This window comes from Callithrix jacchus, chromosome 11 (assembly GCF_049354715.1).
Source record: "Callithrix jacchus isolate 240 chromosome 11, calJac240_pri, whole genome shotgun sequence".
In the NCBI taxonomy this organism is placed as follows: domain Eukaryota; kingdom Metazoa; phylum Chordata; class Mammalia; order Primates; family Cebidae; genus Callithrix; species Callithrix jacchus.
In genome coordinates, this window is record NC_133512.1 from 34,830,350 (window position 1) to 34,857,038 (window position 26,689).

Here is a 26,689-nt window from a genome sequence, read left to right on the forward strand (position 1 = left end):
AAAGCAAAGATAGGCAAACAGGATTTCATAAAACTAAAATGCTTTTGTATGATAAAATAAACAATTAATGAAATAAAAAGATACTCCACCAACTAAGAAAAATAATTGCAAACCATACATCTGGTAAATATTTTAGATATTAACCCCTAAGGGACTCAAGCTAACTCAATAGGAAGAAAACCTGATTTTTAAAATGGGCAAAGGACCTGAACAGACGTTTCACAAAAGGACATACAAATGGCCAGCAAGCTCATGGAAAATCGCTCAACATCACTAATCATTAGGGAAATGCAAATTAAGACTACAACAATTGGGAGGAAAATGACAGGAACACTATGTCAATCAGGAAATTAAAAAAAACACAACCACACCATGAGACAACTCCCAGACTGTTAGAATGGCTAAAATCAGGGCCGGGTGCAGTGGCTCACGCCTCTAATCCCAGCACTTTGGGAGGCCGAGGCGGGTGGATCATGAGGTCAAGAGATTGAGACCATCCTGGTCAACATGGTGAAACCCTGTCTCTACTAAAAATACAAAAAATTAGCTGGGCACGGTGGCACGTGCCTGTAATCCCAGCTACTCAGGAGGCTGAGGCAGGAGAATTGCCTGAACCCAGGAGGCGGAGGGTGCGGTGAGCCGAGATCACGCCATTGAACTCCAGCCTGGGTAACAAGAGCGAAACTCCGTCTCAAAAAAAATAATAATAATAATAATTTTTTTAAAAAAAGAATGGCTAATATCAGAAAGATGAAAGTTGGCAAGGATGTGGAATAAAACTATATGTTCTCTTTAGAGTTTGGAAATAATATGTTATGATCTAGTTAAGATGCAAATAGTCTCGGGAGGGAGGCACATTGCAAAAATGTTATAGCAGCAACCACTTTTTTAACATTTTTGCATTGTGCCCACTAAGAAACTGCTGTGAATGAGACCTCCAGAAATTTGGTGAACCAGAGTGGCCTGCATCGATGATAAGACGTTCGATTCAAGGTCATCCTATTTTTAAAAATTTCCGATTGAGAAGAATTCTAAGCCAGCGTTTTCTTTCGAGGACAACTTCCTTCCTCAAGTTTTCTGTCTAGAGTCTGTGTTCCCTAAAATGTTCAGACTCTAGGCCATACAGGTAATGATGGTAGGAAAACAATCCAGAAAATACATGTTCAGCTGACTAAAACATCAATGCAGAGGCTTTTGCCTTCCTAGAACACGAGCAAGACTTGCACCCTGCATTGTTTTGCCTTGGTTTTCACACTGGTTCTGCTCTTCTCTGCGAGGTTACCACATCAAAAGCGGATGCTCCAGAAGCAACTGAGTTTAAACCTGGGGCTCTTGAGCCATGCTTGTCTAAGTTTCCCTACCCACTGATTACAAGATCTGCTTCTGCAGAAGCTGCGATGGGTTTGGGTGTTTTAGCCAGAACAGCTATTCTATGTGCAGTAGTAAATCAGATAAGAAAATCCTAGCTGAAGATCTAAAGTTTGGCTGGGCATGGTGGCCCAGGCCTGTAATCCCAGCACTTTGGGCCCCAAAGGGCTTCAGGATCACCTGAGTTCAGGAGTTCGAGACCAACCTGGTCAATATGGTGAAACCCCATCTCTAATAAAAATATAAAAATTAGCTGGGCATGGTGGCGGGCACCGGTAGTCCCAGCTACTTGGGAGGCAGAGGCAGGAGAATCACTTGAACCTGGGAGGCACAGGCTGCAGTGAGCCGAGATTGCACCACTGCACTCCAGGCTGGGTGCCAGAGTGAGACTCCATCTCCAAAAAAAAAAAAAAAAAGATTTCAATTTTGTATTTGTGGCCTAAATAGCAGTCAATCAGCAAATTGCCTTGGAGCCACCATTTAATGAATATGGAACTGAATTCAATGGCTTCAAAGGGTTTTCTGTGCTGGAGACTGACCAGGTGGGTACTCTGGGAGTACTCAGGCTTTGAATTCACTGAGCTTACCATGTGGAGGAAGAAAAAGACACAAACGTGAAATAGTAGAAAAATAAGAAGGGATTAAATAACAGTGTACACAGTACACAGTTAAAAACATAACTCCGCTTAAAAACATAACTCCTAATTCTTTGACACTTTTGCCCATTGAGGGGTGGGGTCTGTCTCCTCTCTTTACACCTGAATGGACTTGTAAGTGTTCCCACCAATAAAACATGGCTTGAGTGACACTACATGGCATCCAAGGCTAGATTTGGAAAGGCTGTGCGGCTGCAGCCTCAACCTCCCAGGCTCAGGCCATCCTCCTACCTCAGCCTCCTGGTAGCTGGCACTGCAGGGTGTGCACCACCATGCCTGACTATAGTTTTTTAAAATTTTTTGTAGAGCTGGGGTTTCACCATGTTGCCCAGGCTGGTCTCAAACTCCTGGGCTCAAGTGATCCGCCCCACTCAGCCTCCCATAGTGTTGAGATTACAGGCATGAGCCACCACATCCAACCCCAATTCTTTCTCTCTAGTCATCCCTCTGGGCACACTCCCTCTCAGAACACAACTATCAAGTGAGAAGAACGAGAGGCCACATGGATGCTGTGGTCAATAGTCCCAGGTGAGCCCAGCCTTTGATTCATCCCAGCCCAGGTCCCAGACACGAGTGAAGAAGCTTCTGGATAATTCTAGCCCCCAGCTTCTTGAGTTTTTTCAGCTGAGGCCTCAGACATTTTAGAGGAGAAATAGGACATCCTTCTTTTACAGTGTCCAAATCCCCCACCCACAGAAGCTGTGAGCATAATAAAGCAGTGTTCACACCACTAAGTTGGGGATGTTATACAGCCATAGTCACTAGGATCCACCAAAAAAAAAAAACAAACAAAACCTGTTCCAATTGTGTACAAAAAATTAGAGATTCCAGCACAAAGCAGGTATTCAATAGGCATTTTGTTGAAAGCAGGAAAAAGCACTATGTGCCAAGTGGGAGGGGAGGAGCATGGCGAGAACAAGGGGAGCCTCAAGACTGGAGGCAGGAAAGGGACATGTTTGGTGCAAGGCTGAGTGAATCAGCCAAATGACCAGATGGGAGGGTTCCAGCAGGATGTGGTGGGGTCTGAAGGTGGCACAGATGCAGAAGGACTGTAGGCCCTTTTCAGCCTGGCCACACACAGCGAGGGGCATCGTATGCAGGGCATGATCCCTAGCACAGGGCCCCAGGCCTTGTTGGAACACCAGTCTCCTCCTGCTCCAGGTGAATTACAACATAAGTTAAGATCTAGGGCAAAACTTACATCTTCATATGAATGAAGGCAGTTAGTATTTACAGCAAACATGCTTCCCAACCACCATTGCAAACAGCCGCGCCGGCCACACCGAAGAGTTTGGATTTTCCCCATAGGTGATGGGGGACCAATGAAGCCTTTTTTTGTTGCTGTTTTTGAGACAGAGTCTCTCTCTGCCACCCAGGCTGGAATGCAGTGGCGTGATCATCGGCCCACTGAAACCTCTGCCTCCAGGGCTCAAGCAATTCTCCTGCCTCAGGCTCCCGAGTAGCTGGGATTACAGGCATCCACCACCATGCCCGGTTAATTTTTGTATTATTAGTAGAGATGGAGTTTCACCATGTTGGCCAGGCTGGTCTTGAACTCCTGACCTCAGGTGATCCACCTGCCCTCGGCTTCCCAAAGTGCTGGGATTACAGGCATGAGTCACTGTGCCCAGCCGGAAGGCTTTTTAATAGTGGCTTGACAATTCCAAAGTTACCTTTTAAAAGACAGCCTTGCAGGGACGCGGTGACTCACGCCTGTAATCCCAGCACTGGGAGGCAGAGGTGGCTGGATCACCTTAGGTTAGGAGTTTGAGAGCAGCCTGGCTAACATGGTGAAACCCCATCTGTACTAAAAAACACAAAAAAGTAGCCAGGCATGGTAGTGCACACCTGTAGTCCCAGCTACCTGGGAAGGTTGAGACAGGAGAATAGCTTGAACCCAGGAAATGGAGGTTGCAGTGAGCTGAAACTGTGAGCTGAAATTGTGCCACTTTACTCCAGCCTGGGCGATAGAGTGAGACTCTGTCGCAAAAAAAAAAAAAAAAAAGAAAAGAAAAGATGGCCTTGAAGCCTAGTGTGGTGGCTGACACCTATAATTCTAGCACTTTGGGATGCCGAGGCAGGTGGATTACCTGAGCTCAGGAGTTAGAGACCAGCCTGGGCAACATGGCAAAACCCCATCTCTACTAAAAAAAATTAATAAAATAAAAATTAGCCGGGTGTGGTGATGCGTGCCTGTGGTCCCAGCTACTGGGGAGGCTGAAGCAGATCACTTGAACTTGGGAGGCGAAGGTTGCAGTAAACCGAGATCATGCCACTGCACTCCAGTCTGAGCGACGGGTGGGGAGGGGTGGGGGAAGAGAAAGGGAGAGAGAAAGAGAGAGTTGGGAAAACCATTTAGAGGACATTATTTTTACTGGATGGAAGGTCTTGACTGTGAACTGTCCAGGTTCTTGGTGTCTTGAAGAAAGAATTGAACAAAACGCACAAATAAAGCTACGAAAGACAAAACGAAGTAATGAAAGCACAGACTTACTGAAGCAAAAGTATAATTCGCAGAGCAGAAGCGGGCTAGAACAAGCGACTCAAGAGTCCCCAAAACACTGTTCTTCAAGGGTTTTTATTAAGCTAAGCTAAAAGTATTTGGTAACACCCTCAGTTGCCCATTAGAGGCCTCTGATTGGTTACACGCTTTGAAGGATTGGCCCGTGACCAGTCAGAGGCTAAAGTGGAGATTCGTCCCGCGGTTAATCAGAGGCTGAAGTGGAAACTTCCGTCTCATCACAGGAGTGAGGATATAGCCTGTCTTCTGCCTAATCTTGCCTAGAAATGGCTGCACCTGCTGTTCTTTTGCTTCTGCCCTAACTCTTGGTTACCCTAATTCCCTGTTCTCCTGCCTCATTGCTGTATAATCCACATCTGTACTGATAGCCTTACGGAAGAATGCTGGAGAGAAAAGAAGAGATTTTGTTAAGAAAACCACAACATACAAGGACTTATTACTTAAAGGTCTTGTAAAAGAGTTCATCATTTAAGACAGAGGCGTCCAATCTTTTGACTGTCCTGGGCCACATTGGAAAAACCCAGCCTGGGTGACAGAGATTTCTCCAAAAGAGAAAAGAAAGAAAGAAAATGTTACAGATTCAGCTGAAGCCCCTCCCACCCCTCCTGCACTCTATGCCTCTCTCTATCATCAGAGATAACCCCTACTCTGATTTTTTTTCTTTTTTAAGATGAGGTCTCATTCTGTCCCCTAGACTGGGGTGCAGTGGTATAAACACTGCTCACTGCAGCTTTGACCTCCTGGGCTCAAATGATCGTCCCACCTCAACCTTCCAATGCTACAGGCACATGCCACCACACCCGGCTAATTTTTGTATTTTTTGTAGAGATGGGGTTTCGCCATGTTGCCCAAACTGGGCTCAAACTCCTGGGCTCCAGTGTTGCGCCCACATGGCCTCTCAAAGTGTTCGGATTACAGGCGTGAGCCACCACACTTGGTCACTGCTCTGAATCTGATGTGTGCCATCCCTGCATTTTTCTATTCTTTAACTTCACATGTACGCATAAACAATTTGTGATATTGTTTTAAGTATTTCAAAGTTTTACCTAAATATGATCTTAATGTACCAATGGCTGATTGTTAACATGTCTTTGTTTTCTTCATTTGCATTTCCCTAATTCCTAGTGTTGAGCATCTTTTCATATGTTCACAGGCATTGGATTTCCTCTTTTGTAAACTGTTCACTAACCTTTGTCAGTTTTCTCTTTGGTTGTTGTCTTTATTTTAAAAGTTTTTAGAGGTTCTTTTATTCTGCATAAAAAGTAAGATAGGAAAACTACTAAAGAATACATATAGCATGTAGGTAAAGTATAGAGAAGAATAATATGAGCCTGCCAGTCAATCTAATGAAACACCACAATGCTGTTGAAGCTCCCCACCCCGCCCAGTGCTGCCCCCACACCACCCCATTCCTCCTCTCCATGGACGGCCACCATGTTGAATTTTTTTTTTTTTAAGATGGGTTTTCATCATGATGGCCAGGCTGATCTTGAACTCCTGACGTCAGGTGATCCACCCACCTGGCTTCCCAAAGTGCTAGGATTACAGGCGTGAGCCACCACGCCCAGCATTGAATCTTACATAGTAATTCTTTTGCCTTCTTATCCATAAGCTTATTACGTATGTTTGTATATATCCCCATACTGTTTAGTTTTCCATGCTTTTGAAAACTTTATATAAATGGTATCATATTGTATGCATTCTTTTGCATCTTGCATTTTTCTGTCTACATTATGTTGGTATCTTCTCTCTTGGTGCTTCTAGCTGTAATCGCATTCATTTTCACTGGAGTATGGCTTCGTATTCCATTGCATATTAGCCGGGCACCTGTAATCCCAGCACTTTGGAAGGCTGAGGCAGGCAGATCACTTGAGGTCAGGAGTTCGAGACCAGCCTGGCCAACATGGTGAAACCCCATCTCTACTAAAAATACAAAAATTAGCCAGGTGTGGTGGCACACACCTGTAGTTTCAGCTACTTGGGAGGCTGAGGCAGGGGAATCACTTGAACCTGGGAGGTGGAGGTTGCAGTGAGCTGAGATGGCACCACTGCACTCCAGCCTGGATGACAGAGTGAGACTCCACCTCAAACAAACAAAAAAAACCATATTCCATTGCATATCACAACTGATTTATCAATTCGTCTGTTGACGGACATTTGGGTTGTTAGTCATACTGCTCTGAGCATTCTTATGTGTGTCCCCTGGAACACATGTGCAGGTTTCTCTGAGGCATTTCCTACCTAGGAGTCAAATTGCTGGGTCCTAGGCATGTGCATCTTTAGTTTCACCAGATAATGCCAGATTGTTTTCCAGAGCCATTGTTTCCATTTAAAATCCCAACAGCAAAGTTTACTTTCTTTCAACACTTGATTTTGTCAGCTATTTTTTTTCATCTTTGCCAATCTGGCGGGTGTGAAATGATGTCTCATTGTGGTAGTTTGCATTTCCCTAACAGTTTATTATTATTATTATTTTTAGACAGAGTTTCACTCTTGTCACCCCGGCTGGAGTGCAGTGGCATAATCTTGGCTCACTGCAACCTCCACTTCCCAGGTTCAAGCTATTCTCCTGACTCAGCCTCCCAAGTAGCTGGGACTACAGACATGCACCACCACACTCAACTAATCTTTGTATTTTTAGTAGAGATGCACTTTTGCTGTGTTGGCCAGGCTGGTCTCAAACAGAGTGACAGAGACTCCCTCTCAGACAAAAACAAAAACAAAACACAATGCCAAGTGACCCTAATAAACTTTTTATTAAAAACTAAGACATGAACACGCTCATTAGTCTAGACCTACACAGGATCAGGATCATCAGTGTCACTGTATTCCACCTCCACATCTTGTCCCAGTGGGTGGTCTTCAGGGGCAATAACATCCATAGAACTGTCATTGCTTTAATAATAATGCTTCCTTCTGAAATAACTCCTGAAGGACCTACCCGAGGCTGGTGTACAGTTAACTTTTTTTTTTTTATTTTAAGTAAGTAGAGGGCTGGGCGCAGTGGCTCACGCCTGTAATCCCAGCACTTAGGGAGGCCGAGGCAGGTGGATCACGAGGTCAAGAGATCAAGACCATCCTGGTCAACATGGTGAAACCCCATTTCTACTAAAAATACAAAAAATTAGCTGGGCATAGTGGTGCATGCCTGTAATCCCAGCTACCCAGGAGGCTGAGGCAGGAGAATTGCCTGAACCCAGGAGGCTGAGGTTGTGGTGAGCCGAGATCGGGCCATTGCACTCCAGCCTGGGTAACAAGAGCGAAGTCCCGTCGCAAAAATAAATAAATAAAAATAAAATAAAATAAAATAAATAGAAAGACTCTACTTACAAAATAGATGATACACTCTACATTCTAAAATAAATGTTGTAAAGTATAATATTGTAAATACTAGGCAATAGGAATTTTTCATTTCCATTATAATCTTATGGGACCACTCTTGTATATATGAAATGTCCTTACGCAGTGCATGACTGTATTTCAGTATATGGATATACCACAATTTATTTATCTATTCTCCAGTTGGTGGAAACTTAGACTGTTTCTAGTTTGTGGCTATGAGAAATAACACTATTGTGAACATTTGAGTACAAGTCATTGTATGAACATACATCTTATTTCTCTTAGGTAAATTCCTGGGAGTTATGGTATGTGTATACTTAACTTTATAAAAAACTGCTGAACTGTTCCAAAGTGGTTGACCCATGTCGCATTTATACCAGCAGTGTATGAGAATTCTGTGGTTCTTTTTTCAAACAATAAGTTTGTGATGTCTTTTTCATATACTTTAATTTAATTAATTTATTTATTTTGAGATGGCATCTCATTCTGTAGACCAACCTGGAGTGCAGAAGCGTGATCTCAGCTCACCATAACCTCCGCCTCCCAGGCTCAAGCGATTCTCCTGCCTCACCCTCCCTCCCAAGTAGCTGGGACTACAGGCATGCACCACCATGCCTGGCTAAGTTTTTGTATTTTAGTAGAGACAGGTTTTCACCATGTTGGCCAGGCTGGTCTCAAACTCCTGAGCTCAGGCAAGCTGCCCACCTCGGCCTCCCAGAGTGCTAGGATTACAGGCGTGAGCTTCATGTACTTTTAAATGATGACATAATCAGATACATCAATCTTTTTCTTTATGGTTGGTGCTTTTGGGGATGTATGAAATTCTCCGTCACTTGCTTCCTTGTGTTATGATTCTTCTATTTGTATTAGCTTGAGAGGATTCTTAGAATTTTTTTTCTTCAGAAGGTCTTTCATGACATCCCTAAGTGTCAATTCATTAGCAATGTACACTTAGCTTACTATGGCACGTAATACAACCTTTGTCATCACTTCAGAATAGTGAATGTGACATCAGATTGAGGATAAGAGATCAAAGTGATCTATGGTGAAAATCGGCCTTGTGCAGTGGCTCACCCCTGTAATCCCAGCACTTTGGTGGATCACTTGAGCCCAGGAGTTCAAGACCAGCCTGCAATGTGGCGAAAGCCCATCTCTTAAAAAAATTAATTAAAAGAAAATTACATCTTGCATAATTGAAGTTCTCTGAATAATTCTTGTTTTCCCAATTCAGTTCAAAGTGGAGTCCAGCATGCTTGAGAACACAGATGAGCAAACTCATTCTGTAAAGAGCCAGACAGTAAATATTTTTAGGCCTTGCAGGCCATGCAGTCTCTGTCACACTACTCAGCTCTGCTGTTGCAATGCAAAAGCTGTGGCTGACAATATGTAATGAATAAGCATGGCTGTGGCTGTGTTCCAATAAAACTTCATTTATGCACACTGAAATTTGAATTTTATGTCATTTTTATATGTCACAAAACAGTATCCTTTTGATTTTTTCCAAGCCATTAAAAAATATAAAAAATATATTTAGCTTGTATACCATACAAAAATAGGCAGAGGGCTGGCTTTGGCTGGTAAACTGCAGTTTGCCAACCCCTGATTTAGAATATAATCCTCCTGACATCTCTTTAAGGAAATTGGGTAATATTATTCTCCCCATTTTGCACAGTAGAACATTAGAACCTGGAGAGACTTTAGAGTTCATCCAGTTTAATTTGCCTCTCCATCTTCTCCTTGCCTCCAATTTGCAGATGAGGAGGCTGCGGTGGAGAAAAGGGAGAATGATTGGCTTCAGGTCACCCACCTAAGATGTCTTTTTTTTTTTTTTTTTTAAGAAGGGGTTTCAACATCTTGGCCAGGATGGTCTTGAACTCCTGACCTTGTGATCCATCCGCCTCAGCCTCCCAATGTGCTGGGATTACAGGCGTGAACCACCGCACCCGGCGCTAAACTATCTTGGTGTGGTTGAGGTCTCTCAATTTAAGCCCTACTTATCTTCCTCTACTCAATTCCAAAAATCAAATTTCAAAACCACATCCACAGCCACAAAATCCTTCTGCCACATTCTCATCAGTGGCTAATTTTTTTTTCTCTAAAGGAATTTATTTTAATAAACATTTTAGCTGGGCACGGTGGCTCACATCTGTAATCCCAACACTTTGAGAGGCCAATGCAGGTGGATCACTTGAAGTTAGGAATTCTAGACCAGCTTGGCCAACATGGTGAAACCCTGTCTCTGCTAAAAGTACAACATATTGGGCGTGGTGGCTGGCGCCTGTAATCCCAGCTACTCAGGAGGTGAAGGCAGGAGAATTGATTGAACCCAGGAGGTGGAAGTTGCAGTGAGCCGAGATCATGCCACTGCACTCCAGCCTGGGTGACAGAGTGAGACCCTGTCTTAAAAACAAAATAAAACAAAACAACAAATTTGTACAGTGCAATTAATAATGGAAATTACATTGTAAACTGCAGAAACATTTTGATGAGTGAGATGACATGATATTTGGGAGAAAATTAAACATAGAATGAAAACTGCCTAAGTACTAAAATACCATTAAGGCACCCAAATTCCAAAATGCCTGTAAGAGAGCTTCAAAGAAAATGTATTCCAGATTTCAAGGACAATAGGAGTGGCCGTTAAGTTCTAAGCAGTAGAGGAACTGTCCCTGCAGATTAAGCTGAGGCCAGTGGGGTTGACTAAGATGGGGGCCTCCAGGTCAGAGCTTAGCTCTCTCCCTGCAGTGGCACTTGTGCGGTGACATGTTGCATTTAGTCTGGAGTCCAAGTTCCATGAGAGCAGAGTCCTTGTCTATCTTGTCACTATTGAGTCCTCTCCTTGACCAGAGCCTGGGACATACTGGTGTCCAGTAAATGATAGTTGAATGATTGAAATCAGTCTGCAAGGGGTGAATCCTGGGAGCTGAACTCTGATTTTTATATTTTATTTTTTTCTGAGAGAGGGTCTCACTCTGTCACCCAGGCTGGAGTGCAATGGTGCACTCTCAGCTCACTGCAACCTCTACCTCCTGTGTTCAAGCAATTCTCCGGCCTCAGCCTCCTGAGTAGCTGGGATCACAGGCGCCTGCCACCACACCTGGCTAGTTTTTGTATTTTTAGTAGAGATGGGGTTTCAGCATGTTGGCCAGGCTGGTCTCAAACTCCTGGCCTCAGGTGATCTGCCCACCTTGGCCTCCCAAAGTGCTGGGATTACAGCTGTGAAGCATCGTGCCCAGCCTGAACTCTGATTTTTAAAGGTAACTATGTCGGCAGCTTTGGAACCATCCTTTGAAAAACCCTTAAAGGATTTTCCCCCACAAAAGCTTCATCAGAATGTGGTCACCATCACCCCGGATAACCATCTTCTCCTCTGTCCTTACACTGTCACTTGGATTTGAAGTTGCTATACATTCTGGATGTAATGAATGCATTGAACATATTGCACTCTAAACTATTAAACAGTTGAAAATTCAATGAGGGCCACCAATGTTGGTTTATAAATGAGTCAGAAGTGTTTAAAATGCAGACATTTAGAAAAAGTCCCAAGAATAAGAAATTCCCAGAATAATTTATTACCTACACATTTCAATTTTTTTTAAAGTTCTAACTCTCAACAAACATTAATCAAGTCATCCCACTATCTTTTAGGTTCTCTCGTTTCACAAATTGTGATTCAGCACAAGTTAAATGACTTGTTGCTGTGGTCATGGGGAGAATATAAATCTAAATAATTCACTATTTCAGCCCTCTCTCCCGCCAGTTGTTAGATTGAAACTGAGGGAGGTTTGATAAAGATTTTGACCTGCTTCCCAGCCAAGTGAGTCTATTTGCTGCTCTCTGCTACCCCCTGTTGATAAGGAAAGGGAAGAGCGGATTTCACGACCAAATTGCTCAATGTTAGTTTATTCCACCTAGCTGTAGCAGGATTATCTGGAAACTTGTTAGAGAGCCTTACAGGTCCCCATCCCAGAAAAGTGAATTAGAAACTCTGGGGGTGGGCCCAGCAATATGTGTTTTAACCAGACTTCAGGAGATTCTGCCGCAATTTGAGATTACTTTTCTGCTTTAGGTCTTGGCCTCCTAGTCATTATAAAGATGATACAGCCTCTCCACACTGATTCCATCCTCAGGCCTCACATGGAGCACATACCACGATGCTGTAAACAGACTGCTTACACATCCACTCATTCGGGAGGATGGATGTGCTGCAGCCCTGTGAAGTAGCCAAGGAGGGCCTACATACCCACTTTATAGATGAGGAGACTGAGAAAGGACAGGCTTAGGAAGGGGCAAACAACTTACCCAGAGTTACTCAGACTTCAGTGGCAGGGCTGGATTCACGTCAAGTCTTCTGTCTTTATCTCCATACCCAGAGCTTCCGTGGTCACTCCACAGCAGGGTGGTTCTACGTTCAGGGCTAGATGATAATTTTTTTTTTTTTTTTTTGAGATGGAGTCTCCTTCTGTCTCCCAGGCTGGAGTACAGTGGTGCGATCTTGGCTCACTGCAATCTCTGCCTCTCGGATTCAAACAATTCTCATGCCTCAGCCTCCTGAGTAGCTGAGATTACAGGTGTGTGCCACCACACCTGGCTAATTTTTGTATTTTTAGTAGAGATGGGGTTTTGCTGTGTTGATCAGGCTGGTCTTAAACTCCTAAGCTCAGGTGATTCGCTCGCCTTGGCCTCCCAAAGTGCTGGGATTAAAGGCAGCAGCCACTGCACCCACCATGGGCCAGATAATTCTTTGTGTGGTAGTTGTCTTGTAGGTTGTAGGATGCTGGGCAACATTACTGGCATCTAATCACAGGGATGCCAGTTGTACCCCACCCTAGTTGTGACAACCACAAACATCTCCAAACATTGCCAAATGTCCCTTAGGGGGCAAAGTCACCCCTGTTGAGAACCATGGCCATACAGTCATCATATAAATGGGGAGAAATCTCACAATTCTTGTTCTGCAAATTTTACACTCTTTGGAAGCAATTGTAGAACAAATAGCTTTATTTTTTTTGGCCTCTATGTCATCCAGGAAATGAAGGACCTAGACTGAATGTTAACAATACCTTTACCATCCCTTAAGAAAATTAACAGTCATTCTATAATATCATCTGGTATCCAGTGTGTACTCAAGTTTCCCCAGTTGTTCCATAAATATCTTTCATTGCTGTTTTTTCCCAAGCTAAGATCCACTGTAGATTCTTTTTGGTTGCTATGTCTATTTTGTCTTTATTAGTGTAAAACAGACAAACTATGCCCCATGGGCCAAATCTGTCCCACCACCTGTTTTTGTAAATACACTTTTGCTGAAACACAGCTAGGCTCTTTTATTTATGCAATGTCTATGGCTGTTTTCACGCTACAATGAGAGAGTGGAGTAGTTGCGACAAAGACTGTATGGCCCATAAAGCCTAAGAGATTAAAGACCCAGCTCTTTATGGAAACGTTTACTAAACTGTGACCTAGAATTCCACCCCCGTCTTTAGTTTTAAGATGACACTAGTTGCTCAGAGTCCAGGACAATTGCTTCTAGAAAATGTCTTACTTTAGATTGATCTGATTATCTATATTTCCACATTAAATTTTAATTTGAAATTTCACATATGATGTGATTGTGTATATATATAGATATGTGAAACGTGTGTGTATGTATATGTGTGTGTGTGTGTGTGTGTATATATATATAAAATTTCTTTTTGAGACAGAGTCTGGCTCTGTTGCCTAGGCTAGAGTGCAGTGGCACCATCTTGGCTCACTGCAGCCTTGACCTCCTGGGCTCAAGTGATCCTCCCACCTCAGCCTCCTGAGTAGCTAGGACTATAGGCATGTACCATCAGGCCTGGCTAATTTTTGTATTTTTTTGCAGAGATGAGTTTCATCATGTTGCTCAGGCTGGTCTCAGACTGCTGAGCTTAAGCCATCTGCCTGCCTCAGCCTTCCAAATTGCTGGGATTACAGGTGTGAGCCACTGTGCTCAGCCCTGTATATATAGATTTTTAGGTAAAAAATATTTATGAGCTTAGCAATGATCTATGAGATACTGTTAAACAACTTTTTACTTGTCAAAAACTATAAATGAAATTGAGGCTGGGTGCAGTGGCTCACTCCTTTAATCCCAGCACTCTGGGATGCTAAGGCAGAAGGATCCTTTGAGGCCAGGAGTCTGAGACCAGTTTCAACAATATAGGGAGGCAGGGAGACCCTCATCTAAAAAAAAGAAACAACTGTAAGTGAAATTGAAAAGCAAATGATGAGTCAGAAAGATAATTACAATACCAAGGTTTTGTCTCTTCCCACACTTTATTTTTCAGAAAGGAGAGGAAAAGAATGTCATGTCTAATGTATAGTAGATGGTTTTAGTTACAAACAGAGGCAAAATCCTTACTGATCAAGTTGTCATGAAAAACCAGGGACCTCATCCTTTGGAAAATCATAATATATGATTTCAAATATGTGCACCGACTATACAAAAATTCGGAAATATACACAAGAGTGTCACTCCTCTAGGCGCAGGAACCATGTACCTAGCATCATACCTGGTATATAAAAAGACTAAATGTCCATGGAATAAATGAATTAATGAATATCATTCCTTCACTCAGCCCAGCAAAGCAGGTTGTCACCAAAATACTCCCACCCATTTGTGAGAGTAGTATTTTTTCTGAGCCTAACAAGCATGTACATGATACCAAAGGCTTGGCCCTGTTACTGTTCTGTCAGGAGCTCATGCATGTTTACTGAAGTGGGTTCAGTTAGCTTGGAACGCGATCTTTTAAACTGGACTACATTGGTTTTATACATATGGTTACATGGAAAGCTGCAAGTATCTTGCCTCTCCTTGCCGTTAACCTGGGCCAGGCTCTAATCCATAGTAGCTTCTCTCCTTACTCTTGGGACACTGTGTCTATCCTACTGGTTACCTAAGGCTTTATAAGTGAAACATAAAAAATAATGAAAGGAAGCTTGCTAAGTTGCTTTTATCAGTTTCATAGCATGGCTGAAGCTGCCTGCAATATAATCCCTCTCCCCATCTCTAAAATGTCATTTAACCTATAAAAAAATTCAACTTCCCCAAACCATAATACCTATTTTACAATAATCTTTAGGAAAGAAAAGGTTAATAGCCACTCTGGCATATCTCACATCAAAGACACTGAAAAGTGAAGTTCAGAAACAAGGTCAAAATTTAAGAAACTCCTTTAAATTCTTGGTTTTTGAGTAGCGGATCCTTTTCCTGGTTTCCCCTGAAGAACACGGCCTTTGCACGGTTGAGAAAGACGCTCAGGCCTTTGCTTCTGACCACATTCCCGGGACTATTTTCTATTGGTTTGTATTCCTTGTGTTTCCTGGAAACAATCCATTGGTTAGTTATTTTTAAAAGACCTTCAGTTAAATATATTACTTTATACAATCTTTTTCATGCCAGGTTTAAAAGGATTCATTCCATTTAACATGACTGAGAGTTTGCAAGACACTGGTGTCTTATGAAAGTACATTGATTTACTCTCATTCCTGCAGGAAATGTGCCTGCTTACTATAATTTGAGATTATCATATTAAAATTAAGTTGACATACTTTTGTAAAGTTACTAACATCTGGTAGCATTTGTAGGATTAAAAACAAACCACAGCAAGATTAACAGGTCAGTTTGGAATTCTTCATTCAACGGAAGATTTTCCTCCCCCACACATAATGTTTAAAAGCAAAGAAGGGAAAAATGGCCTATTACACAGAAATATTTTCACTTTTGACAATACACTATAGTGATAGAAAGTGTAGGAACCAAAAACTTACTTGTACACCAAGAGGGAGATCACAGTGACAAATATGGCCAAGCAGCCAACAGAGATGAGGGCACTATTTGCCATCCTTAAAGGGGAAGCTGGGTCTTAAAACAGAAGCAAGAGCATATTAGTTATGTCTTCCACCTAGAGGACATGCCGCTTATAATGTCATTAAACAAATGAGGAAGGGAGCCATCACAGATGTATGGCTCCCTCTGGGCTTTCAGTAATCTTTTCTATTAAATAATACATAGTCTTTGGGTCAGCTTATCTTCTATTTAGAGAATGAGTCAGCATGTCTGGAACACTGTGGTAAGGGCTTGGGGTAGCGATGTCATGTCCTGGAGACACCTGCTCAGGTCTTGGGTGACCCAGCAACGCCACTGTGGGGAAGGGCTCCCGTGATCAGGCGGCTGTGCCTCCAGCTTCCTCTCTCACCACCTGCCTTCCAGCGGTGCTAAAAATCCTGGGAGTGGATACTCTCCATGCTCTTTCAGACCTCCAGGTCCTCTGACAGGAGTGCCCTCCCCCTGGCTCATGCCTGTAATCCCAGCACTATGGGAGGCTGAAGCAGGAGGAATGTTTGAGTCCAGGAGTTCCAGACCAGCCTAGGCAACAGAGTGAGACCCCATCTCTGCAAAAAATTAGCCTGGCATGGTGGCATATGCCTGTGGTGCCAGCTACTTGGGAGGCTGAAATGGGAAGATTGCCTGAGCCTAGGAATTTGAGGCTGCCATGAGCCATGAATGCTCTATTGCACTCCATCCTGGGCAACAGAGTGAGACCCTGCTTAAAAAAAATCACCAACTTTAAACTTTTCCTTGTAATATCTGTCACTGTTCACAGAATCCGGGACTGGTTCCTACTCTATCTAGAACTGTATCTTGTGCCTAGACGTGATCTGCCCCTGCTTCAGCCTCCTGAATAGATGGTCAGGGATATTTGTTGAAAGAATTGCAGGTGCTTCATGAATACCCATGGAATTGATACATAAAAGTCACTTCAGCTAAAAGTCTATAGGTTTGCCTTTGAAGAATGATCTATTTCTGAAATTCTGCCTTTGAAACCCAAGCTATTAAGCTACAATCCCCATTGAATTAAAAACCTTCCTTCTCTCTCTCTCTCTCTCAGCCTCCCCTTGCTAAGTTTTGTATTTTTAGTAGAGACAGGATTTCACCATGTTGGCCAGGCTGGTCTGGAACTCCTGACCTCAAGTGATCTGCCCCTGCTTCAGCCTCCTATAGGATTACAGGCATGAGCCACCACACCTGGCTGGAAATACATGTTTTTGTTTGTTTGTTTTTGTGGTCAGAAATACATGTTTTAGAACATTTTACCTTATGAAATAGGCTTCAAGTCCAAAGGAGTTATAAGCAAATTAGCTATTAGATTGTACCTGACAATACTCAAATTAAGGAGTGAAGTGAGTGCTTTAATGCAGGGGTCCCCAACCCCTGACTGTGGGCCAGTACCAGTACGGGGTCCTGCACCTGTTAGGAACTGGGCCCCACAGCAGGAGGGGGGCAGCCAATGACTGAGCATTCCTGCCTGAGCTCCGCCTCCTCTCAGCTCAGCGGCAGCATTAGTTTCTCACCAGAGCGCAAACCCTACTGTGAACTGCACATTTGAGGGATAGGCTGTACGCTCCTTATGAGAATCTAATGCCTGATGATCTGAGGTGGAGCAGTTTCATCCCAAAACCATATCCCTGCCATCCCCATTCCATGGAAAAACTAACTTCCACGAAACAGGTCCCTGGTGTCAGAAAGGTTGGGGACTGCCACTGTTATGTGTACACAACTTAACCTTTCCCTTTCATCCTACCATGTAGCACTTCTTCTAAGCCACAAGTAATACCTTACAACAAAGTTGATTATTGTGACATTGAGCTAGGGCCATTAGGGTAGAGCCCTAATTTAGGGGTTGGGGGAAGTTGGATGCCACCAGCAAATGCAAATTTCTAAATGAAATTCCTTTGTCTTCTTTGTTAACATTGTACCTTTCTGAGCATTCAGAGGTCAAAGAATAGCTCTTCTGGTGAAGATGTGAGGAATAATAAGTTGCTTTGTTACTGTGTCGTGTAAGACTTGGTGGAATTTGGGAAAGGAAAGAGAGGATACACGGTAAGTTTATATTGTGGCTCATTTCTCTTCCAGGCTTCGTATTTTTGCACAGGTGGATTTTCATGAAAATGTGGTATCAGCCCCTCCTTTGCTGTTGTTTCATTGGAGAACATTGTTACTTTTTTATATTGGCCTTTACACTTTCTCCTTGAAATAAAAATCTACTCAAGCATGCAGTGATCATATCTGTTGTCACTGGTCCATGGTCACAGCTCAGTTTTTTTTTTCATCAAAAAGCTTTTCTTTGGCCATTAGTTCACTGGATGTCTCATCACTTCCCTAAGTAGATTTGCTGTTGGATTATAATGCCAGCTCTCAAATCCTGATTAGTAAGAGTTCAGTGAATTTTGCACTGAAATAAAATTAAACATTGACAACAAAGGCCTAAGTAGCTTTAGCATTGGATACACACTTTACCCGCAATATGAAATGCTCAGATGGCCATAAAACAAACCTCACCTCCGCCAGGAACAGAAATCAGAGTGCTCGTGAGAGCCAGGCTTGTGTCATCCGCCAGGGTGAGGTTCACACAGTATGTCCCAGACCCACTGAAGGCTCGTCTCACAGTCAGCAGACACGTCTCATCCACATCCACAGCGTCGCAGACTGTGTTCTGGGCGACCTCACAGGTGGGGTCCGAAATGACAGTACAGACCTCAGTGGGAAGGCTGCCATGGGGGAGGTGGGCGAGGGCGTGCAGGGCACAGAGACGGGGAGAGAGGAAGGTCAGATCCATTTTACAAGGGGAAAGTCATTACAATTCTATGAAATTGAATTCTGCCTCATTGTTACTCAAACTATAAGATGCCAAATTGTTAGTCTTACTATTGACTCTTAAGCAAGCCTGTGTGCTGACCTATACCATCCTCTGCATCTTCAGGAAAGCGAGGCCCTGGGGTGGAGGAGAAAAATAAGATCTCCCCCAGGGGAAGGGGCTCATGGAAACCACAAGAAGCCCAGGTCACTCTCTCTACATTCCTTCTACATCCCTTGAATATTTGAAGATGCAGATGGCTTGGGTGTTCAGCACACATATTATTAAATGCCACAGCGGGCCCTGCCTAGGTTCCTGGAGAAGTGTAACAGCAACAGCAGCAGCTGTTTTTGCAGGACTTACTGTGTGCCGGACACTGAGTTTTATTATCAATTTATCTTTCCTCAGAGATCCTTGTTCTGAGTGAGTTTTAGTGCAATGGCACAATCTCTGCTCACTGCAACTTCCACCTCCCGGGTTCAAGGGATTCTCCTGTCTCACCCTCCTGAGTAGCTGTGGTTACAGGCACCCGCCACCACTCCTGGCTAATTTTTGTATTTTTAGTAGTGATGAGGTTTCACCATGTTGGCCAGGCTAGTCTTGAACTCCTGACCTCAGGTGATCTACCTGCCTCAACCTCCTAACATGCTGGGATTATAGACTCCCAAAGTACTGGGATTACAGGCGTGAGCCACTGCACCCGGCCCCTCTCAATAGCTTTTTGAAGAAAGTAACATTATCCCAGTTTAACAGATGACAAACCAGCTCAGGGAGACAGATTAATGAGTTCAAGTCACACAAGCTGCCAGGAGTAGAGCTGGGAATTGAACAGAAGAGGCTTGATTCATCTACCCTTGATGCTAGGCTACCTGCCATTGCTGTCCTGACCACTATCTCACTCCTGGGCAGCCTTCTTGGATGGAGAGACCAGGCTCTGATGTTGAGCGGGTGGGGTGGGGCCTGGGATGGGGGACAGTCCATCTTCTCACCAGCCGGGCCTCCCACAGAAGCTTCACTCCCTAGGTCAGCTTTCACTCTATTTTCTACCACCCTCACCCTCATTCTGGTCCTCTCCCCAAGGTGGAGAGCTTCTTAGCTCTTCTTTCCTACCAAATAAGGCCACATCTTCATACCAACTCATTCTCTTATTACTTTACGTATTCACACACACATATATTTTAATTAGGTAATATAATATATCCATTAACTAAATATACATTAGCAAATTAAATCATTCATTAATGTACATTTAATCGATATAGTATTTATATATTCATTCATTTATATTTAGTTTATTACATACAGTCATGACCAAATCAGAGAAAACCAAATTACGTAACGCATTGGAAAGAGCTTTGTAAATTCTAAGAGAGAGGATTATCAGGCGTTGGTAATAATGTTAGCACAGGCAACTTCCCGGGAGCTTAACAGCGCTCCTATGAGCCACACTCTTCTGGCTACCAGCCTTCCATTGGTAGGCAAGTTTTGCGATCATTGGGGGCCTCATTTGCCTCATCTGTAAAATGGGGAGGCTCATAGGATTATCATGAGGATTCAATATGATAACAGGTGTAAGGTGTTAAGAATATAGTAAGTTCCCTGTGTACCAAAATAAAAAAAAAAAAAGAAAGAAAAAAAGAATGTAGTAAGTGTTCAGTTATCATAACTATTGCTCAACTTGATTGTTAAAGGTTTCTTAATTTCTCAACTGTAGCAAAACACATGTGTGCTTGATAGCACCTCCTAGGGCCCTTCCTGTCTAGGGTTACCAGTAAATAGGAATTCAAATCAACTTAAAAGGGGTAACTGGTGGTCAGTGCCTTTGTTCAGTCTTGGGATCCTCACTTGACCCATGCCTCCGTCGGAGATAATGTACTCACCTCCCTTGGCAGGTCACGACAAAGTCTATTAGAGAGTTGTCAGGCCGCGGCACCCACATCAGGATGTCTGTCATCTTGATGATGCTAACCTCTAAGATTCCCTCTAACAAAATAACCCCCAGAGAAAAACACATCAAAATACAACAGAAATCAAACCAAGCTAAACAATCACTCTCCTACAGACTGAATGTTTGGGTACCCCCAAAATTCGTATGTTGAACCCAAGGAGATAGTATCAGGAGCCAGGGCCTGTGGGACGTGGTTGGATTATGAGGGTGAAGCCTTCATGACCCGGATTAATGCCCTTATGAAGGATACTCCAGAGAGCCCTTCGCCTCTTCCACTATGTGAGGACACAGAAGACTGCCATCTGCCATCTGTGAACTAGGAAGTAGCTGTCACCAGACAGCAAATGTGCTAGTGTCTTGACCTGGGACTTCTCAGCCTCTAGAACTATGAGAAATTCCTGCTATGAGAAAGCCACCCAGTCTATGGAATTCTGTTATAAAAGCCTGAATGGACTAAGGTAAAGCTCTTAATACATCAGAAAGTAAAAACATTAAAAAAGGAAGACAGCCTTCTTGTCATACAGAAACACATCACATCTGCGAGTCTACCCCCATAGCTTAGGATACTATCCATGCAGCATTTTCAAAGTCAAACTGAACCATTTTTAATCCAACCTAGATTTTTGTTTCTAGAGCCTGTGTGTGCATCAGAAAGTAGCACTCCATCTTGGAAGGTGTTTCGGGAAAGGGTAATCCTGGGTGGATGCAGCCCCAGGCTCAGGCTTTGGCCAGCTTCTCAGGTGGCTCAGACTCAGGGGACATTGTTTGGGCTTCCACCTCCATCCTCACTCCCAGAACCAGTGAGCACAGGTTGGGCTTCAGTTCCCATCTGTTTTCTCTGTTGGATGCCTTAGGGCTGTGCCCAAATGTACAGCCATGTGCGGTGGCTTGCTCTTTCCCCTCTTCACATCCAAGTGTGACTTGGTGAAAATTAAGTAGGGGAAGATAGTGGAAGTTGTGAGAATGTGATGCTAGCCTTCCTTTACCCTACATACCCCATTCAGATGGCTGCACCGCAGAGATGGGATACACGCCCAGGCCTGGCTCATTAGTATGTGGCCTTCACAGAAGTCTCACTTCCACCAGGATGTGGAAGGAAGGCTGGGGAGGCAGGTGGGAATCTAGAAATGAGTGGTGTCTTTGCTCTTGCATGTGTGGTGTCACCTTAGACAAGGAGAGGGCTGTCCCTACCACCTACCTCCACCCCTTCAGAGTTAGCAAAGAGAACAGGTAACTCTAGGTAGAGTCTAGCAAACTTTCTCACCAGTCCTCATCTTCAGCCTTACCTACAATTGTGATGGTGGCGTGAAAGTGACCATATCTGTTAACCTGGCAGTTTTCATCAGGAATCTTACTCAGCTCTAGGGGGTTGTCACCAGCAGGTCCTGGGGTGTTTGAGTCATAAGATTTCAGAGTAGTTGCTAAGAATGTAAAAGATATACATGATAGAATAAAAAAATCTAAACATTTCTCATTTTCTCTTTAGAAAAATACTATGAAATTGCTATAGAAATTTGAACTAAATGTGTCATAATTCACACAGATGTGAGAGCTATAAGGTATTATAATTGCTAAAGTATGTAAATAAGCATAATCCCACATTTTGTGTTAACACAATAAGTAAATAAAAGGTTGAAGCTGTATTAAAATGTGTGATACAATGGTCATGAAGAAATAGACCTGGCCATAATAGATGAAGTTACATTTTAATTTTGGAAGGAGGTATTCTGGGCTCAAATTCCAACTCCCCTTGTTTTTAGCTATTTGAGCTCATAGGCACATCATTTAATCTATTTTTGCCTCTATTTGCTCATCTATAAAATAAGAACAACACTTACTGTCCTCTGGGGGCTGAACTATGAAACTTAAAGGAGATAAAGTATATAAAACCTGCTGCTTATCACTGCTGCAGAGGGGGAACTTAATACATCTCGGTTTCCTTCTTCTAGTAACATAGGAAAAGGTCATTCTTTCCCTGTTTGAATGTCTCACAGCTCCAAAGCTTATATTCTAAAAGTCTTACTGTGATTAACAGAGATGTGAGGAAGGAAAGGAGGAAATACAAAGCATTTTTGAAAAATAAGTCTAGAATATAATTAAAGCAAAGACTCGGCCGGGCACGGTGGCTCATGCCTATAATCCCAGCACTTTGGGAGGCCAAGGCGGGTGGATCATGAGATCAAGAGATTGAGACCATCCTGGTCAACAAGGTGAAACCCCGTCTCTACTAAAAATACAAAAATTAGCTGGGCATGGTGGTGGGCACCTGTAGTCCCAGCTACTCAGGAGGCTGAGGCAGGAGAATTGCTTGAACCCAGAAGGCGGAGGTTGTGGTGAGCTGAGATCGTGGCATTGCACTCCAGCCTGGGTAACAACAGCGAAACTCCATCTCAAAAAAAAAAAAAAAAAAAAAAAAAAGCAAAAACGGTAAAGTTCTATTAGTTACAATTTAACAGGTTCTAATTAAGATGGCTGCTCCTTTAGCAAGATAAAAAGTCTAGAAAGAAAATAATGATACTGAAAATACAATCTTATCTTCTTTTTCATTTCAAAAGACATGTGAAGTGGACTCAGTCTTGGGGAAGGGCATCAAAGCCTCATAAGAGCTGTATCTCTAACTCAGTGACAAGTGAGTGAAGCTGGCTAGGAGATTTCTCCAGGGCTTCTCAGACCCGTCAGCGGGTGAACTTCCCTGTGATCTTCCTGGGCCCAAAACAGGCTTCTCAGTGCAGTTCTCAGAACAGGTTCAGAAACAAGTGCTCCACCGCACACACTTTGGGAAATGCTGCTCAGGTAAAGCCCAGAAAGGCCCTGACCCTGTTAGATCGAAGGCAGTGGTTTAGCAGCAGGAAGGCCTGTGGCAGCCTCTTGGGAATGTCCCTTGACTTTCATATTGGTCCTCTGGAAATGACAAGACAGTCATTCTGTCTGATCAAATGCTCTATTCTATAGCGACAGGATTGTTTGTGCAGGGCATTCAAGTTCAGTAGCTCTTCTCCAGAAAACTGCGAAACTTCTTTTGAAGTTCTCGACAGGCAGAATTTAGCTGTCAAGTTAGAGCACGAAATCACGACCCTGCCATATTTTAAAATAAAGCTTCTCTTGCTCTGCATATGCTTCAGTGCTAAAAACGAAATAAAACTTATTTTCTTAAAAATGATGAAATAATAGTAAGTTCATGACTCTACCTTAGATAGAATGCTTATAAAATGCATATGGAGGCTGGGTAAGGTGGCTCACACCTGTAATCCCAGCACTTTGGGAGGCCGAGGTGGATGCATCACTTGAGGTCAAGAGTTCAAGACCAGCCTGGCCAACATGGTGAAACTGAGTCTCCATTAAAAATACAAAAGAATTAGCCAGACATGGTGGTTTGTACACCTGTAGTCCTGGCTACTAGGAAGACTGAAGCAGGAGAATTACTTGAACCTGGAAGGCAGAGGTTGCAGTGAGCCGAGATTGCACCATTGCACTCCAGCCTGGGCAACAGAGTGAGACTCAGTCTCAAAAAAACAAAAAAGCATATGGAGCTACGGAGCTTTGCAAACATCGTGTCTATAAAGTAATAAAGTCAAGGTACGATTCAAGGGCTAATGGAGAGAAATGCACACCTTAAAAGACAAATGAGAAAGAAGATCAGCTCATCCTTAATTCAGTATTTATGTCCCTGTTGTGCAAATAATGATGTGAGAGCTCTTACTTCTCTGGAAAAGTAGAAAAGTTCTACATGATATGATGTTATTTTATATATAGAGAGAGTATTACAGTAATCAGCATTGGTCTTACAAAAGGTTTTTTTTTTCCTTTCCAGATTTGTTCACAAGTCTGAAAAATGAACTATCGCACCGTTAGCTAAGGAAAGAGAATTCTGTGGCTTAAAAATAGCACACACACATCTGCCTTTGGATTTAACTCCATCTCCTGTGTCACCTCTTCAACTTGCTTCTGCCTCGCTCCGGCATTTGCATTTGTTTTCTATTTTTGGCTGTGCATTATTATGAAGCCGCTTACCAAAGCAGAGAGAATATAATTTTTTTGACAAACAATAATATAATGCTTATTCAAGTCCTTTAATATGGGCTGTATAGCTAGAAATGCTCCCTAGAAGGACTCCCTTTTAGAAACATCCCTCCTTGTTTTCCTCCCTAACAGCTGGTTTAAGGCATTTTGGGGTTGATAATGGTTGATTTAACATTTCTTTTTTTATTTTTCAGATGAAGTTTTGCTCTTGTTGCCCAGGCTAGAGTGCAATGGTGTGATGCTGGCTCACTGCAACCTCCACCTCCCAGATTCAAGCGATTCTCCTGCCTCAGCCTCCTGAGTAGCTGGGACTACAGGTGCCCACCACCATGCCCAGCTAATTTTTGTATTTTTAGTAGAGACAGGGTTTCACAAGGTTGACCAGGCTGGTCTCAAACTTCTGACCTCAGGTGATCCACCTGCCTCGGCCTCCCAAAGAGCTGGGATTACAGGCGTGAGCCACTGCACCTGGCCCACTAGTTTATATCTTATGGTCTCACCTTGACAAAAATTGTAACAGAAATTTTAAATAGCTTTTCATTGGCTTCAAATACACACACACACACACACACACACACACACACACACACACATTTTTTTTTGAGATGAAGTTTCACTCTTGTTGCCCAGGCTAGAGTGCAGTGGTGCGATCTTGGCTCACCTCAACCTCTGCCTCTCAGAATCAAGCGATTCTCCTGCCTCAGCCTCCCGAGTAGCTGGGATTACAGGCATGCACCACCATGCCCGGCTAATTTTTTGTAGATTCAAATATGTTTTTAACACATGCTATGATATAAATAGTTTCTAAGAAAAACAAGTTAGTTTAATAAAAATGCAATTCAAAATAGACTAACATTAAATAACCTAACATTAAGTCTTTACCATTCTGGAACTTCTTTTTTTTTGAGAAACAGTTTCACTCTTGTTGCCCGGGCTGGAGTGCAATGGTGTGATCTCAGCTCACCGCAACCTCTGCCTCCTGGGTTCAAGTGATTCTCCTGTCTCAGCCTCCCGAGTAGCTGGGATTACAGGCATGCATCACCATGCCTGGCTAATTTTGTATTTTTTAGTAGAGACAGGGTTTCTCCATGTTGGTCAGGCTGGTCTTGAACTCCCGACCTCAGGTGATCTGCCTGCCTTGGCCTCCCAAAGTGCTGGGATTACAGGTGTAAGCCACCACACCCAGCCACCATTCTGGAATTTCTAAACGTTAAAGGCATCTGTAATTTATTTTGAATTTTACACATGGTCCTCTTATTTGTAAAGAAGATTATTAATATTTATAGATAAATTATTTCTAAAGGATTGCTAGAATGAAGCTGTATGTGTAAAGTTGTTCAATACAGTTACTGTTGTAGTTGGAATTAGGATTAATCTAATCATCCATCAATAAGAGAATGGTGGGCCAGGCACAATGGCTCATGCCTATAATCTGTGTCTCAGACTATTAATACAGGGTGGCATTGAGTCAATCATGCTTTATATGCACTTTGGAAGGCTGAGGTTGGTGGATCACCTGTGCTCAGGAGTTGGAGACCAGCCTGAGCACCATGGGAAAACACTATCTCTACTAAAAAATACAAAAATTAGCTGAGCATGGTTGTGCATGCCTGTAGTTCCAGCCACTCGAGACGCTGAGGCAGGAGGATCACTTGAGCCCAGTAGGTGGAGGTTGCAGTGAGCTCAGATTGTGCCATTGTACTCCAGCCTGGGTGTCAGAGCAAGACCCTGTCTCTGAAAAATAAAGAAAAAAGAAAAGAAAGAGAGAGAATAGTGAAATAAATTATAGTAGACACACTCTATGGAACAGCATGCAGCCACTGGATAAAGTGAGATAGATTTACATGTATTAACAATGGAAAGATGTCAATAATGCTTGTTAAATTAGAAAAAATTTGTTAAATTTGAAAAAATTTATAAAACAATATGTATAGCATAAACCCATTTATATAACCAAAACAACAAATCTTGTGCGTATATATAGTATGTTTATAAATGCATAGAAAAAGATCTGGAAAGAAATCCTCCCAATTATTAACAGGGTTTAGCTCTTGGGAGGAGAGTATGAGTGGGGGCTTTTGCTTTTTACTCTAGACGTCTATATTGTTTTAATCTTTACTAAGGAACATATATAAGTTTTGTAATTTTAAACATTTTTGAGACAATCAAAATTAGT

At 42.9% G+C, this 26,689-nt stretch overlaps 1 protein-coding gene across 4 annotated transcripts in view; it reads right to left on the bottom strand.

The window, feature by feature from the left end:
* Window positions 1–14,165: 14,165 nt before the first annotated feature.
* The window catches only part of GPNMB (glycoprotein nmb), a 28,555-nt gene continuing 16,031 nt past the window's right edge, over window positions 14,166–26,689 (bottom strand). For all 4 annotated transcript variants that reach the window (XM_078342564.1, XM_003733579.6, XM_035253655.3 and 1 more), the window contains 5 exons: window positions 21,780–21,914; window positions 20,426–20,528; window positions 18,251–18,459; window positions 15,679–15,772; window positions 14,166–15,230 (listed from right to left, as the gene is read on the bottom strand). In XM_078342564.1, the coding sequence (XP_078198690.1) occupies window positions 15,071–15,230; window positions 15,679–15,772; window positions 18,251–18,459; window positions 20,426–20,528; window positions 21,780–21,914 (701 nt within the window). In that variant the 3' untranslated portion in view covers window positions 14,166–15,070. The remainder of the gene's footprint in view (window positions 15,231–15,678; window positions 15,773–18,250; window positions 18,460–20,425; window positions 20,529–21,779; window positions 21,915–26,689) is intronic.